Source organism: Chinchilla lanigera, unplaced genomic scaffold (genome assembly GCF_000276665.1).
Source record: "Chinchilla lanigera isolate Chin_1 unplaced genomic scaffold, ChiLan1.0 scaffold00024, whole genome shotgun sequence".
NCBI lineage: Eukaryota > Metazoa > Chordata > Mammalia > Rodentia > Chinchillidae > Chinchilla > Chinchilla lanigera.
The window spans coordinates 1,963,586-1,981,453 of record NW_004955425.1 but is presented as its reverse complement, the minus strand read 5'-3'; the positions used below and the strand labels follow the sequence as shown (position 1 = coordinate 1,981,453).

Sequence of the window (17,868 nt, the reverse complement as noted above, 5' to 3'; positions counted from 1 at the left end):
GCGGGGACGCGGAAAAGTTCCGCCGCCCCGCCGCGCCCCTCGCCGGCTCGGTGACAGGGCGCTACGCCGGGCTCAGCCACCCTGGCCGGGACCTCGCGCTTCCTCTTTCGGGGGCTTGCTCTTGCTCTGGAGCTTGGGGCAAACCTGTGGGAAAGGCGGCAGTTCGCGCCGGCGTGCAGAGGAGCGGAAACCCTGCCTGGCGAGGAGGGTAAATGCTGTGCTGAAGGTCACGCGGGGCCACAACCCCGATATCCTGGATGGTTGTGGTTTCTGTAACACCCCCAACACCATTTCCCGATGGGCGGGTGTCTGCACACAGAGCCCGTTCCCTGCACGTTCGCAAGAGGTGCAGTAGATTGATGGAATACAGTAATGCTTTTTGCCTTTGTGGTTACTGTATACTTGCCTGTGAGTTTAAAGCTATGGTAGAAAAATATTCTTGTTTGTAGAATGAATTTAGGAAAATTATCACCTTTCATGAGGCGTTTTCTGAGAGGTCCGCTGCCCTGTAAGAAACTAAAAACTTTGCTGAAACTCCCATACAGAGAATTGAACCAGGGCACCCTGAATACTAGGCAAGTACTCTGCCACTGAGCTGTAGCCCTTTTCATCCTTTGAGATGGGCTCTTGTTAAATTGCCCAGGCTGAGCAGGAGCTTGGAATCCTCCTGCCACAGCCTTCGGAGTAGCTGGGATTACAGTCATTCATACCACACCAGGCCTCCCAAAACTTTTATAGAGTAACCTAATGTGCAAGCCAACTATGCTAAAAGTTGCGAGAAAATTTGATGACATTTTTTCAGTTTTTAGTGTTCGCTAGCTTTTTTAGTCCTCACCCCACTAGGACGCTGACACTGTTATTTTCATTTTTACAATTAAAAAACTAACAGACTTAGAAAAGTAACATTGTTAGGTTATGTGTCCACTAAATGTGCCATTTCCCTTGAGGATTTTTCAGTCTGACCCAGGAAGTAAAGAGTGAATTTATAAAGCAAAATAAAAGGAAAATAGGAGCGAGGAGTTAAAAACAAGGAAGTGATTACACGGAAGATAGCCTTGGAGAAAGGTTTTGAGGGATGACTAGGGTGCAGAGGAGAGGAAGCATTTGCTGAATAGAAGACAGAAGCTGTAGAGTGGCCATGAGAGGGGATTTATCCCTTCAGTTTGCCTAAAGAAAAATGTTGAAGGTTATTTTAAGGTTAAGCTGTGCAGGGTATGTCTTATGTGACATGCTGAGAAGCTTAAAGGTCTTGCTTTTTTTCTGTTGGTCAGGTAGGAGCACTGGTACTCTTTGAGGTGACCCGAATGTCATAGGATAGAGTAAACTTGATACCAAAATATAAGATGGACTGCAGGTGGACAGGTAGTATGCAAATAAGATGGTCGTGCATGGAATAGAAAAGAACATCAACTCAATTTGTCTATTGACTGGGTGTAGGGTACAAATTGGAAATAGCTATCTGTTTGATAGGGAGGATAATGACTTCAGTTTGGAATCTTCTAGCTTGTAGTATTAGCAGGAACTCCTAAAGAACAGTCAAGCATTAAAATACATTACTACAGTTAAAATACATTACAGATAGTTTAAATACAACTGGAGCTAATAGCTTTGAGTATCAGTATGGAGGTGCCAGTTGAAGCTCCAGTACTGAATGAAACTGTTATTGTTTTGAATTCAAGTATTGCAGATTTACAGGTTAACTGTAAAGAATATGTTCTTTTTACCTACTCACCCAATTTAGACTGTGTGACACTTGCTGGTAATACAGTGGCATTCGTACTATATGAGGAATTTGACTCTTTCTTTCTCATCTTTTTAAAATGATTTTGGAAACAGATAATGGGAAAGCAGAACCACCAAAAGGAGTGATGGTCAGCAATCTCACGATAAATCTGGATGTTAGTTCTCATGTCTCAGAACATCCTGTTGGGAACCACTACACCAGCTCCTGGGATCAGACTTTTCATCCACTTACTCCCCCTCTTTGCCTGAACTACTAAAGCCAGCTAACTGCGAATGGCTACCCAAAGGAAACACTTGGTGAAAGATTTTAATCCTTACATTACCTGCTATATTTGTAAAGGGTATCTGATCAAGCCAACTACTGTGACAGAATGTCTCCATACCTGTAAGTATTTTTCTGTATCATCTACTTACCAAAAATTACTCCTATATTCATTCCTTTAAAACTGCCATGTTTTGTTTATATCTAGATTTTTAACTATAGAAAAGAGTGTTCAAGAATTGTCTTTAATTTTCAGAATATTCATCACTGGGATATTAGTGACATGAAATTTTTCCGTTACTTTTCTCAGTATATACACCATAGTTGATTTTTATCAGACTTTAAAATATTCTAAAAATCATAAGCATTGCTGGCTATGACTTTTTAAAAAGTGAACTATTTTGGGATCTTTGTTTTAAAAAATTATACTAAAGGAATTAATCTGTGGAGAGGTTTGGTCAGGATGTGCATACTTCAACTCATTGGTTCTCAAGGTATGATTCCCAGACCAACAGTATTAGCATCAACATGCCCTGGGAACTTGTTAGAAATGACAGATTACCAGCTCCACCATAGACTTATTGAATAAGAAATTGTGGGAATGGACCCGGGAATCTGAATTTTAAGGAGTTCTCCAGGTAATTCTAAAGCATGCTCACGTTTAAGAATCACTGTTCTAATTTTGTCATATCTAAGGAAAGTTTATTCTTAAATGTCTCTCTGGAAAAGGAAGTATATTTATATAGCCACTTTTTTTTTTTTTACAGGGTTGAGAGGGAGCGGTTTTTTGAGACAGGGTCTTGCTATATAGTTCAGACTGGCCCTGAACTCACTGTTATTCCAGGCTGGCCTCGAACCTGCAACAATCCTCTTGCCTCAACCTCCCAAATACTGGGATTGTAGGCCTGTGCCACTATGCCCAGACCTTCTTTTAGACACTTTATGCCAAGATTATACATATGTTTTCTGCCAGAATAATTTTATTTCAATCAAAATAATTCCAGTGGGCTGCAATTTAATGCCTATGATGTACACCAAAGTAGATACTTTATATACTTGATTTCATTTTAGCAATTTATAGTAAACTTAGAGAAGTCTGCAGTGGATTAGGAGGAGAAAAGTTATATAAGATTATCTTCATTTTACAGATGTAGAAACTAAAAGTTAAATAACTCTTCTGGTCTCACAGAGCAGTGGAGCTGAATTCAGTTCCAGAGTGCATACACTTTCTAATATTGTATGGTATCTTTCTACTTTTCTTTCTCTTCCTTTCTTTCTTCTTATGAATTTTCCCATTTTCCATCTACTAAACTGACATATTATACCAGTAGTTTTAATAAGGATGCAAAATAGCGTCACCTGGAAGTGATTAAGATGGCAAATTTATTTTCCCACAATAAAAAAAGAAGTAGAATTGCCCAGGGAGCTATTTAAATATACACATGCTCAGAACCTTCCCTGGGAAGATGTGATGGGTTCTGTAGTAAGGTCTAAGGATATATAATTTAGAAAGGCAATCCTGTGATGGTAATGTATGCTCCTTTGGGTATTATAGGCTTATGCTGTTCAATTAACAATTAACTAGGAAAGTGTTCTATTAATTTGTCATTGCCCTATATCAGTATTTACATGAACAGATATTAACTGTCATTGAACACACATTTATAAGCACTGTTCCAGACACAGAAGGTGCAGTAATACTCAAGGTAGTAAAAAAAAGTAAACTTTACCCCAAAAGTTTACATTCTAGTAGAGGAAACTAATAATAAATGTGTGCCATCTTAGTAATAAATGCCTCCAAGAAGAATAAAGCTAACTTTGTAGCGAGTAAAGAATGGATTATTTTATATAGCCTATTAGGGTAAGCCTCTTTAATATGAAAGTATTTGAACAAAAATCTGACATTCTGTGAATATATGGGAAGAATATTCTGGGCAGAGGGAAGAGTAAGTACTGTGCACTGGCTCTGACACAGGAATACACTTCACAGGTTCAGGGAACAGAGAATCACTTATGTGACTATCAGTGAAGACCATCTGAGAGATTATAGGGCCTTTACCCAGGTAGTAAGATGTGAGGGTAGAGGGGAGGAGTGGTTGGATTGCAGCTGTTTTGGAGGAAGAGCAAATAGCCAATGGATGTGGCAACTCTAGAGTGTGGTTCCCATTGTACCAACCATAGTACCTGGATATGACCTATAGTCTTTTTTGTTTTTGTTGTTCTGCTTCTAACATTTCTACATTGTTTTTATATTTGGATCTCTACAGTAAAGACTGCCCACTCTGGAAAATAACATAAAACAAAGCACAAGTCCTTCCATTTCTGTCTGTATACTACAAGTTTTATATATGACCTTCTGAAAGAAAATTTTGAAATCTAAATGGTACTTTTTAGAGGGAAAAACAAAAGATTCTATAAATGTACATAATTAGTTGATAAACAAAGATTATCTTTATATTCTCAGTAGCAACTTAAAGCCTAAACAGATGACAATTTAATTGCACAAGTCATTCTGGTCTCAAGGATCCTTTGCAGTCAGTCAGCCCCTACACTGAGAGAATTAACATGGCAGAATTGTGACTAAAGTACAGTGGTAAATCACAGATGTGACCTTTGTCATCCACAGAGATTCCAGAATAGTAGAGGATGAAGTCAGTTACTCATTCTAGTGCCTCAGGGTATTTTGAGGATTCTGTAGCACTAAGGTTTGTTCACCCCCAGGTTCCTGAATTTCTGTGTACTTTTTGTTTGTGTTTATATTAAGGCTAATAGGCAAAATCTGCCCCCTTGCAAAATATTTTCTTTTTTGCATTGATAACACAAATACTCTGTAAAGCCACATCCATCAGTATCTTTGGGCATTTTTGGTATGTTGTGATAATTCTGAGTTTCGTCTCATCTGCCAGGTTTTTTCTTATATAATGTAGGACAGATACAGTGATACTGTGATTTGGAATGGGTATAAAATTCAGTAAAATGGCCAAATGGGAAAAATAGGAAGTAACATTGTGATAACTCTCCAGTATTTATAGATCTTAACTTTAACTTTATAAAAAGGATATTCTATTAAAATAACTGTGCAAAAATTATAGTTGTATAATACTGTAAGCAAAGCATAAGTTGAGTAAAGAATGAGTAAACACTAGTTCTTTTTTCTCTCCTACAGAAGTAGGAATTGAACCCAAGTTCTCATGCATGCTGGGCAAGTGCTGTACCACTGAACTACATCCCCATCTCTTTTTATTTTTTTATTTTGAGACAGGATTGCATTGAGTTATCCAGGCCAATCTCAAACTTGGAATCCTACTCCCTCAACCTCCTGAGTACTGGGGGTTATAGGTGTGTGCCATTGTACCTGGCAAGACTAGTTCTTATTATGAAAATTTACTAACAAGACAAAGATACTGGTCTTGTTATTCAAGTGAGAAATATGTAAGTGAAGTTTTATTGTGGGTAAGCCAAACCAGACATGAAATCCACCCTTTGAGCAGTTTAGGAGGGTAAAGAGTAATCAAGATAAATACATAAATTCAAATGGCGATAAGTGCAATACAGATAGAAACAGTGATATAATAGCAGCTGCGTGTCAGGATTTTGGAGCAGAGTAGAATGCAAAAGAAAGAGTAGAATGCATCTGACAGTCCTAAAGCCAGAGATGCTGGACCTTCTCAGATAGGAGCAGTAGAGTTGCAGAGAGCTGCATTGCAGTAGGAGGTGGAAACCATGCCTGCTCTCATATGGATAAACAAAGTTACTTCACCCTTCTCTCAAATTACTGTGCCTGTGCACTTCAGCCCTGTCTCTCCCTTGCCCAGGCCCCATAGATACCTGACAGCCCTGGGGGCTATAGGGTGAGAAAGGCCCAAAGGGTGAATAGGCACAAGTACAACTGAGAGCTACAAAAGCACTCTAGGGACGTGAAAGAAAAAGAAAAAGGATAATTAAGTTGTCTAAAGGAAGGATGCATAGATGGTGGGACATTGCTGTCCTTTAACAAGACTCAAACTTCACCTACTAATACCGCTTCCCTCATATAAAGTAAGGCATTTAAGAAAGACATAAAATTTTTAAATTAATTAAAGTTTCCTTAACAAATGAATTTTCCTTTAAGTCATCATTTAATGCTAGATGAATTAAATTCTCTGTTAATGAAAGATAGAGATAATCTTAATAACCTGACCTAAGGAAAAAAGTATTCACACAGATAATTACGTATCAGGTACTCTTCTAGTCATTGAGGGTAGAGTGGTAAATAAGACAGATTTGAAACTTATACTTTATCAAGAAAACTTCTCATAAACCAAGAACTCCTAATACATATATAGTATTTGGATATATCTTTTTCTTATATATTTTTTCTTTCTGTGTATCTTTTTCTTTTCTGTGTGAACTTATGTGCTCTGATACTTCAGCTACCTACACTGATGTCTCCTAAATCTTTATTTCCAGTGTAGACCCTTCTGCTTAGCTTCAGAATCCTGTTGGATGCCCTAAACCCCCCTAGAACTCAACACGTCTAAGAATGACTGAATCTCCGCTCGCTAGCAAAACTGTGACAAAATCCTGTCTGGCCTCTGTCTTGTATATTTCTCAAGTCTGTCCCTCTGTTCCCATCTCCATTAACTGTTCTCAATCAAGCCCTCCTTACTTCTCACCAGAGCTACTGATACACATTTTTAACCCATGTCAGAGTAGCAGCATTAAAAATAACTTACTGTCATCATCACTGTCACTTTTCATCCTACCCAGAATTTTGCTAAAGGTGCTCTGTTGTTCTTTGGATAGGTTAAAGCAACCTAGCTGTGATTATTTTCTTTCCATTTCTTCCTCCACCACCTAACATACATATGCAGATACTTAGTTCAGCTGTTTGCTTGCTTGAACTACTTTTCTTCTGTCCCTAGGTAGCAGTTACATATCCTAAAAACTCATCCCTTCTATGGTGTCCCACCCAGCCGCTCACACAGACAGGATTTGGGTTTTGTCTCTTTAGTATCTGGTGCTTGCATGCTCAATGAAAAGTTCAGATGAACAAATGAATGGCTAGTAAGTTGATAATTTTGTGTGTTTTTCCTTTCAAAACTTAAATGCAATAGTAGATAACTTAAAAGTCATGTGAGCAATGTAGGTTATGGATTATAAATTTAGAAAAACTTTTCTAGCAGCTGTAGACATCTTGTGAGTCTTAGGTAGGGAACGGGGTAAACTCTAAATGGGGCACTGGAGATGGATGATTCTATTAAGGGATGTACTACTCTTACACTAGGGTCCTGAGAAATTTTCTGAAGCTACATAGAGTGTATTTTCTGATAGTTGTGCAGGTTGTTGACTTAAAATGACTTTTTTTTATTTAAATTAAGAACAAAGGAGCTATGTTTCAGCAGCTCAAATGTGATGAGTGCAGTGCATTGATTCTTAACTCTTGTGGGCAGAAGACCCTTTAAAATTGAGTGATTTTTTTTTTTTTTGTCCCCCTCTGGAGGGTGATGTTTCTAGACATGAAATTCTGTGATACAGAAAAGGAAAGCTTTCTTCTTTCTGCCCTTCAAAATTGTAGAAAAACACATTGTATTAATTTTTAACATATTATACAAGAAAAATTCGTTGATAAATGTAGTTGATGTTACAGTTAGGCTACTTGGTGATTTTATGTGGTAATATGTAAAAATTAAGGAATAAGTTCATTGTGTAGTACTATTGTTTTTGAACAAGTATTATTTACACATAACTACCTAAGGCACAGAGAACTCATCACTGATATAAAACCTCATGCTACATTCACGTGTTGCTCAAAGTGCAGTCTCCAGACTACCAGTGTCACCTGGAAACTTAGTGAAAGTGTAAATTCTTGGGCTTCATTATAGATTCACGGAATCAGAATCTCTGGTAGAGGCCAGAAGTCTGTATTAGTGAGGCCCCCAGGTGTTTTGTGGTACACTAAATTTTGAGACACACTCTTCCAGACCAGACACAATACTAGCATCTCTTAAACTAGCCAGTTTATCTTTTAATTGTGTAAGTAAAATAAATGCTAATAAAGGATTAAAGTGGTAGCTGGTATTTAATGTTTGTCATGGAGAGTGATGAGTTTTGCATTCATTGTCTTGTTTAACCAAGAGACTTTTGAGGTAACTGGTGTTATTTAATCATTCAACAAAAGTTTATTAACACCTACATGTGCCAGTCATCATTCCAGCCAGTAGGACCACAGCAATTAATATGATAGGCATGGCCTATGCCTTTCTAGATCCTGTGTTCTGATAGGTGAGACAGGCAATAAACAAGTGAAGAAAAACATTTAAGGTTCTATATATAACAAATGCTTTGAGGGAAAATAAAGGAGAGAGGCCTTTCTTGAGAGTTGCATTTGTGCAGAGACTGAAATAATAGGAAGAAGCAAGCTACAAAAATGTTTGAGGAAAGAGTACTTAACATTCTTATACAGGTTTTTTTCACAGAGACAAGACAGAAATGTTAAGAAATACAACCAGTAAGTGCTAGAGTTGAGTGATAACTGATGAGGGAAATAGTGTCAAAAGAAGTGCTTGTTTTATACTGAGGAAATAGTAAGTTTAAATGTCAATAAGAATCTTTAGTAGGTCATGGTGAGGTGAGAGCTGACTCAGGCACATCTGCAAAATACATTATGACATTTCCCTGATTTTCTTCTTTCTTTGTTCTGCTTAGCTTTATTTTCTAAACTTTCTTTAAGGGCTGTGTTAAACAGTGTAGAGAGAGAAACAGAGACAGAAAGCCTCTTCTGTGTTTTCTGCACTGTATGACAGTTATAATGTACTCAGTCAGGATGTGAATGTGTTATTTGTGAATGAATAGCCGTTATAATAAAGAAAAAAGTCATAAGAAGAATTTACCAATACTATATTGTTCGTGTATTATTTTATAGTAAAAGCCTGTTTTAGAATAAAAATCAGATACTCAAATAGAAATTATAGTATTAGTAGTTGAGAATAGATGTTTTTGGTTGTGCTATAAATGAAATTATTGGCATATGGTAATACTTTGGCAGAAACTGGTCATTTATTTGTTAATGGGTTTTATAGTGTTCATTTGGATGACTTTTAAAAATAGGAAGAATTATAGATTTTAAATAATCTAGGTGTCACTATTATTAATAGTAATGTTAACGATTAATTAGGTGTGTGGTTCAGTTAGCTTTTGACACTGCATTAGTAAATGAGGACTGTTTAAATAATAGACCAGAGCATCATAGCAGACTAATGCACAAAACTAGGGGATAGTAAAAGCTAAAAAATGAAATTATTTTCTTTATTGACCTCTGAAAATGAGTAAATTATAGGGCAGTATGAGAACTGATACCACTGTTTGATAAAACATATATAATTTAAAATACAAAAATATTCAAGACTAGAAATTATAGTGAGTATACAAGTATGTTTAAAAAGTATAGTCTAAAAGTTTAGTATAAGTGTTATGAACAAGCACGCTCTAGCCTTGCAGCAAAAACAAAATTTTCTTTTAGATACTTTCAGACTTTTCACAGCTACTGATGTTTCACACAGACTGGTTTTTAACAGACCATTATATTGTGTCAAAAATGTTTAAACCACTGAGCAAAGCTTATTTTCTTTATTTGGAAATATCGGATTCTTTCTAACTTGACTACAGTAGCACACCTGTAGGCCCTAAAATCTTGGTTCCCTTAAATACTCAACCCTTGAGTCCTCATTCAGTACAGTTTTACTGAACACTATTTCTAGATCTGGTTCTAGGTATTTGACACACTTGAGGCAACATAGTAGATAATAAGTACATCATAGTGTACATTAGCTACCACAGAAAAAGGGACAGTCATACTGGGAAAGGGGAACTGTTCAGTGAGATGTTACAATTTAAAATAAGCTATGTTCATGCTAGGCCTCATAAGTTACATATGAACAACAATTTGGTGTAACGGAGTGAGCTAATCAAATATTTGAAGGAAGAGTGTTTCAGGTAGAGGGAACAGCAAGACAGAAGACTCTAAGGCAGAAGGAGTGTGCATGGCATGTTGAGAAATGCCCCAAGGCCAGTGGGGGCAGTCAACATCGAGTGAAAGAGCATTAAAAGAGGTGATGGGAATAGGCATTGTACACAGGCACAGTGTACAGTTGTTACAGGGCCAATTTAAGGACTTAGGCTTTTATTCTGAAAGCAGTGAAGGCCCCTTTCAGGTAGCTTTTTGAGTACAATAATGGATATTATCTTTTTTTTTGTTTAAACAAGACACTCCAACTATTCTGATGAAAAGAGACTTGTTAGGAAGCTCCTGCAATAATCCAGACGAGATGGTGATGCCTTCCACAGTAGTGGTGGTAGAAGTTACCAGATTCTCAATATATTTTAAAGGTAGATGCATACTTCCTAATGAGTTGTATGTGGATCATGAAAAGAAAAATGAGTGAAGGACAGCTTCACAACTTTGACTTAAGAAGCTGGAGAGATAAAAAGTCGTCAGATGATAGAGGAAAGCCTGAGGGTAGTGGATTAGGAAGTTATTTTACGTTACTTTTTGGAAATTGACTGTAAGCTTTGAGATAATCCAAATGGAGATGTCCACTTAGGAGTTAAACATACAAATCTAGAGCCTATTAGCACACAGAGCGTATTTAAACAGTGAAAACATGAAAGGAGTGAATAAGTAGATAGAGAATAAAAAAGACCAAGGACTGAGTTCCAGGGCACTGCAGCTTTAACCCATCAAGAAGAAAAGGCAGAAACAAGGAGACAGGAAGAAAACACAGAACAGAGAGCTGGAAAGCAGAATAAATGTACAGTGTCAAAAAGAAGGGACCAGCTGTATCACATGCATTCATTCAGTAAGATAATACTGAGAACTGTAGGTCATGCATCATCTTGTTAAGAACATTTCAGTGAAGTGCCTGGAGTGAAAGATTAGATACATGTGAGAAGCTGACAAATTTTTATTTTCTGGATTTTAACCATTATTCTGTAATATATAATGAAATAATAAAGATTAAAAGGAGATTTGGAGACAGTATATGAAGCTCTGTTAAAGAGTTTTACATCAAAGGAGAATAAAGAAATGTAGTGATAACTGATAAGGGAACTTGTGTCAACAGAAGTGGTAGAGGAAATAGTAAGGTTGAGTGTTAGGAAGAATGTTTAGTAGGTTTTTGGATAGGTCCTAGTGAGGAGAGCTAGTGCACAAGATAGAGATTGGCTTTAAATAGGTGCAGTATGTGGAAATCTGGAAACAGGCCAGAGCACAAAGTATAGTTGCTAGTAGGTGAGTAGGTGTGGCCGTAAAAGTTTTCTTATCTTTGATTCAGTTGTTTTCTTTTTTCCTTCTGTTTTCAGTAAAATAGCAAGTGAGGTCTTCAGTGGAGAGTGAGGATGGAGGAGGATATGATGGGGGTTTGAGGAGAGGAGAAATGTGAAGTACTGGCAAGGAGCATAATGGACTTGGGGCATTGAGTATCCTGGCAGATGAAAAACCCACTTCGTGAGGTTCATGGTCATGAATTTAAGGTGAGAGACCAATCAGCATGGTTGCATGTTTTTTCTCCCACGTTGTCCAGCTATAATATTACAGAAGCAGAATATAGAGAGTTGGATTTAGACAAGACTCTAATTGAGCAAGCCTGACCAAAGAAGGGAGGGCATTTTAGCCAGCTTTGTTACTATAATGCAGTATCTGCACCAGGGTACTTACCAAGAAAATAGGGTTACTTAGCTCTCAGTGTTGGAGGTTCAGAGGTCATGACTGGGTGGCAGTAATTGGTTTTCCTTCTGATGAGGGCTGTGCAGGTGATAAAACAGCATGGCTGAAGCACATGTAGGAGCAACCAATTGCATCTCAGACCAGGAAGCAGAGAAAAAGGGCCCAGGCTTGCACCTTTTGTAACAGCCTTCTCTTGTGAGAACTACCAAGGAGTCACATGAAGACTAGCTTAAACCCTTTCAAAGTCCTGCTTTTGGTGACCTGAGGGCCTCTTACGAGGCCACATCTCTTAAAGGTTCCACCACTCTCACATGATCACGCTAAGGGACCAACCCTCCAAACCAGGATTGGAGGAGTCATGCAAATCATCCAAGTCGTCCAAATCACAGGAGCAGAGGAGTCAGAGTAGAAGAAAACAGAGCTATCAGAGTAGGGATATGTGTGAGGAAGGGATTATTTTGATTGATCATAGAATTTATGTTAAAGGAGGGTATTGAGGACATCAGTACTCATTGAGCTCTTCCTGATTCTTCCCAAACCTTAAAGTCACATTAGGCTCCATAGGCCAGCCTACAGAAGTGGGAATCTTTTCTGAATTCCTTGACTTGTCTCCCGGCCTTCTTAGTCTAACCCCAGCCTATACTTAAATCCTAGCTTCTATTTTGACTCTGGTTAGAAATCTCAATTTTGCTGCCTGTTCATTTGTCCTAGGAGGAAAAAGCAAAACAAAACCACCAAAACAAACAGACAAAACAAAAAACCAGATTTCTTATTCAGTGAAAAATAATGCAATACTTAGAGTTTTTATGAAATTGTAATTAATGAAGGCCTTTGAAAGAGTTTTGCCTTGTATAACAACATAAGACAAATAAAGATGTTCATTAGTTCCTTGAAATAAGTAAAACAAGGATATACTATCTCATGGAATCAGTTCTGGAATTTTTTAAATTAGTAGTTTGTATGTAGAAATATGTAGGAAAAGTAGGAAACTGATACCTCTTTTGCACATGACCAGTTTCTTTATAAACTGTTAGCTGATGAAGTTTTTAAGACAAAAATTACATATGTAAAATGAGTATTGTCAAGAATGGTACATAAGGACCAGGGATATAGCTCAATGATAGAGCACTTACCCAGCATGTGTGGGACCCTCAGTTCAACCCTCAGCAACATACATACATGTACACACACATACACACACCACAAAATGGTATCTTAAGATAGTAAAGGACTTAGGGAAGGGGGGAAAAGCATGCAGCTAAGTAGACAGATAAACAAAACCAGATGATTTTAACAAAGGAGGACAGCCATTGATTAGTTTTAAAAACAGCATTACTAATGAATGACTTTGCCAAGACAGGAGACAAAAGACTATTATGGCTTTATTATCAGTGATAGCAGAAATAGTGCTCAAAAAGAGAAATCTGTAGATTTTTTTGTGTGTGCTATCAAAGCTGGGGAGAGATACAGATGGGCTATAAATCCAACGTAGCAACTAATTTGTGGGCCTTGTATCTGTTGTAGACATGCCCCCAATATTTGAAAATAGGAAGTGGGATAGTTCTTTGATAGTTCAACTATGAAAATCAATATATAATAGTGTACCAAACCATGTATATTCAAAGTAGTTGGGGAGAGGCAGATTATATCAGCTTCTGGACCAATGGACCTATACTACCACTGGATTAAATGTGAAGTTAAGGAAACAATGCCTAGTGGAAAAGTATTGGTCAATCTTGGACACATACCTGCCTCAGAAAAAGAAGTGTCCTGAATGCAAAAGTGGACAGCTCTGTTGAGGTGAAACAGTGTGTCTTACATTCATACTTAAGCTGCAGAACTATCCCTGGGTTGGAAATGGCCCCAGGGAATTACTACCAACAAGATGATAGATATTTTATGTTCCATTAGCAAGGTGGTCTGTTATTTAGTCATAGTCTGATGCTATTTCAATACTTTGTGTTGATTTTCCTTTTATGATTTTATGTTCACCCAGAAATCTGATTTATTTTTGTAGCTCACATTTATTGAATATTTATAAGTTATTAGACATTATAAGCCAGTAAATATTACATGTATAGTATTTCTCATTTAATCCCTATAAGGGACCTATAAGGTAGATGTTTATGTTATCTGTTAGTTGTATTTAGAGGCACAAAATCAGTAATTTGCTTAATGGCAGAAATAGGGTTTAGATCCAGACAGTCTTCCTCAGAATTATCTGAGCAACCATGCTGTGTTATCTTGGTTTCTCAAATAGACCTGCATTACAGGTACATTAGTCACATATTCTTTTGATTGTGTCTTTTCCTGTGATAGTGACTTCCTAATGGTAATAGTAAAATGATTTCTGATTATGGTATAGTAAAGAGCCAAATGCTCCACTGGGGCAACCTAACAGATACCAGCTTGGAAGGTGTGTTTCTGTGACCAGTTCCTGGCCTTCACTTAGTCATTTTTCTCCAGTTATCTTTTGGCTGCGTCATTGAAAGGGCTTTGTATAGTTAGAGACCTGGTGTTAATCTCCCAGATACTCTGATTTAATTGGTCTGTGATGGAACCTGTGATTCTGTTCTTTAAAATAAGTCACTGGTGAAAAACTGCTTTAGATGACACAATGGCCAGTTTTTTATTTATTTATGTAACCACCTTGTTCAAATGAAAGAAACAGTAAAAGTAAGGAACTCAGTAAGCTTTAGACAGAAATTCAATGTTTTTAATGAACTAAATATAGAGGTCAATTAAAGACATGAAATATTGATGCCAGGGACTAAATGTTATTCATTCTAAGATACATTATATAGTGGATTGGATTTTAAGCCTGCAGCTGCATAGCCCAAGAGTGAACTGCCATCTCTGCCTGCATAGAGGGCAGCTGCAGACTGCCTGCTTAGACTCTCTCTCCAGTGCTGTTTGTGTTCCTCATTTGTCAAAGAGGAATGGTAATCGTCCATGCTATAAACCATATAATGCTCTGAGCCCAGAGGTTGATATTTGGTTAGTGCTCAGTAAATGTTAGCATTTGTTATTTAAGAATTTCTCCAACTGGAAATACCTTTGGTGAGCCTAACTTCATTTCTCACCCAGGTGCTTCATCTGGCTATGGCATCTTTCTCCAGAGTATCGGGTGAGAAATGGAGACTGTAGCTGGTCTCTATGCATAGTCTTAACTATAGACTAGTTAAATCTTTTAAACATTATTCTGGGACCCAGTGAGTTAACCAGTACAGCAGCTGAGCATTTAGAGAACTTGGCATTAAATCTTTAAGATGTTTTTAAAATGTGCTTTTCTACTGGTATAGATTTCAAATTACAAACTAGGATTCAAAGGTCAGATTTCTGGTGAAGAGAAATTTTCTAAGCTAAAAACAAGGGAAACTAAATCCTTATTTGTGTTTTTTCAGTTTTATTGAACTTCTAGCTTGGATTTCCTGAGGTCTAATTTATATATATTTGTACTTTATTTAATGGCCTTTAAAAACTATGTGGATGATGTAGATTCTAGAGGTGTTTTAAATTTTTTTTTTGAAGGAACAAATAAGATACTTGAAAGGACTATTTTGTACAAAATATACTAAAGTAGATCTAATTTTGTAAGTTGAAATATCTAAGACTTTCAAATTAATGCATAAGGCATTCTTATTCACAGATTTATAGAAATAAAATTAGAAACAAATATATCATACCAAACATACTGGTTACAAAGATGGACTCTGGATTCAAATATTCCTGTTTAGTTCTTCCTGGCTTCACGATTTTAGACAACTTTCTAAAGTTCTGTAATTAGTGTCTTTGTCTATAAGAGGTCTGAGAATGCTACGTAATAGGGTAGTAGTGTGAACAAAATTACTAGATTGTGTTGAATTAAATATGTTGATTAGAACATATGCACTCACATATGCATATATGATGATGATGGCTGGTATATAAACTCTTTTGTACATGTTTATGGCAATGATGATAACTACCACCAAATTATCTGAACAAAAAGTAACAAATACTGTGTTGTTTAATATTTTTCTTTTTAAAAACTATCTGAAAAAAACATTTTTATGAAAGCTAGTTTTTTGGCCTTAGCCTGTGGAAAAAAAATATTCTAGTTCATATCAGAAAACCTGGACTTAGTCTGTGCTGCCATTCAGACTAGGCAGGTGACCTGGCCTCTGGAGACATCTCCTTTTTCATCTGCAAAAGTAAAATATGATTCTCTATCTCAGATATTGGTATGAAAAATAAAGTCATCTCTTCAAAAAAGATTCTGTCTTGATTTAGAACAACACTCTTCAATAAAAATAAAATGTGAGCCACATATGTAAATTAAAATTTTTCTAGTAGCCACTTAAGAGTTGGTGTCTGATGGTTTGTTGAGGGGAACAGTTAATGATTAAATTTTTTTTTAATATTTTGACCAATTTTGCATGCTTGTATCTGGTAATCTGAGCAGTTTATGTAATGACAACAGTTTGCAGTGTAATATCCATTGGTGAAGTCCTACAATCCTGCCTAGTGACACTATGTATTGTCTCTAACGTTCTTTTAAATTATTATTTTCTTATTCCCTTTAATGATTTGATCAATCTTCTATTCTTACATCTGGTAATCTGAGCAATTTCATTGAAAATAACAGTATGGGGGATGGGGATTTAGCTCAGTGGCACAGCGCCTTCCTGGCAAGTGCGAGGTCGTGAGTTCGATTCCCAGTACCGGGAAAAAATACAAACAAAAAACAAAAAAACAAAAAAAGAAGATAACAGTATGAAATATAGCAAACACTGTTAATCTCTGTCATTTGGTTTGAAGCCGTGTATCATTTTTAATATCCTTACTTTGTGGTGTTTGTATCTTGCTATTCTTTTTTGTACTATTTTCTTTAAAATTAAAAATACATTTTAAATAGAAAAAAAAGTTTGTGAGTGATCAGCAAAAAAAAAAAGTGAATTTTAATCATATATTTAATTTCTAAAATGGTCATGTCAACATGTAATTAACATAAAAATTACTGAGTTTTTTTCATATTATTTTAAATTTAGTGTTTTTTTTTTTTTTTAAATAATTATAGCACATCTGAACTTGAGCTAACCACATTTCAAGTGCTCATTACCCACATGTGGCTGGGGGCTATGGTATTGGGCACTCCACATCTAAATATAGATCAATATTCCTGTCCGTGTTCTTAGGTGTTGCATTGGCCTCAAACAATTAGCTTAGCCTTTTTCTTAAAACCGTGCATCTTTGGATGCTTAAGAATTACAACTATTATAGAGAGTTTATACAAATTCTCTGTATGAATGTGATCATTATATATACTAGAATGTACCAATAAAATCTGATTAAAAATAAAAGTTATACCGTAATGTAAAAAAAAATTACAACTCTTTAATTGGCAACCTAGGTTATTATCATTGCCCCTGGGGGATTAGGGGCCTGCCCTGATACTTTCGGCTAACCTAGATGAGGATTTGCTCTGGGCATGACGCGCACCTCTGTTTTTGGTCAAGGCTGCTAGACAGCAAAGGAATGTTGAATCCTTTGACTATGATAAATCTTTTGAAGCACAAGAATTGAAACTCCAGGTCAGGATCAGGTTTGTAAAACTCTTTCACTCTTGTTTGTTGTCTGTCCTTTTCAGTCTTTCTCAAATTTCTGAAATTTGCGTAGGGTCCCTGGAAAAAGAGCAAATGCCAGCAATCCTCTAAATATATTCAGATTACCTGTTCTCCATTTCAGTGTGGCATAACAAGGCAGACTTCTCTTCTCAAAAATTAGTTTGACTTTTTAAACAGTTAGAAGCTGGACATAGTAGACCTGCGATCCTAGCATTCTGAGAGGCTGAGGCAGGAGGATTGCAAGTTCAAACCCAGCAAGGGCAACTGAATGACTTAGTGAGACCCTATGTCAAAATAAAAATGGTGGTAGTGGGCAGCTGGGAATGTAGTTCAGTGTAAGGACCCTGGATTCAATTCCAGTACTGCCAAATAAATAAATAATTAAAATATATTTAAAACCATTTTGGGGAATCAAGAGATTTGGAGGCCAGAGGAGGTATTCAATTCTGCATGATAACTCTGAGCTATCTTTTAAAACATGTTTTCTCATACAGTTTTCACATAAATTTGGAGACTGTTGTGAGGGAAGAGAACGTTATCCTAAGTCGCTGATG

At 36.7% G+C, this 17,868-nt stretch overlaps 1 protein-coding gene across 6 annotated transcripts in view; it reads left to right on the top strand.

Moving 5' to 3' along the window:
* The first annotated feature begins 653 nt into the window (after positions 1-653).
* Positions 654-17,868, top strand: part of Pcgf5 (polycomb group ring finger 5) — a 67,090-nt gene continuing 49,875 nt past the window's right edge. The window contains exon 1 of one of the 6 annotated variants that reach the window (XM_013514859.1): positions 654-2,128. In XM_013514859.1, the coding sequence (XP_013370313.1) occupies positions 2,017-2,128 (112 nt within the window). In that variant the 5' untranslated portion in view covers positions 654-2,016. The remainder of the gene's footprint in view (positions 2,129-17,868) is intronic. The other 5 variants (XM_013514861.1, XM_013514863.1, XR_001234288.1 and 2 more) reach the window with 5 other exon arrangements.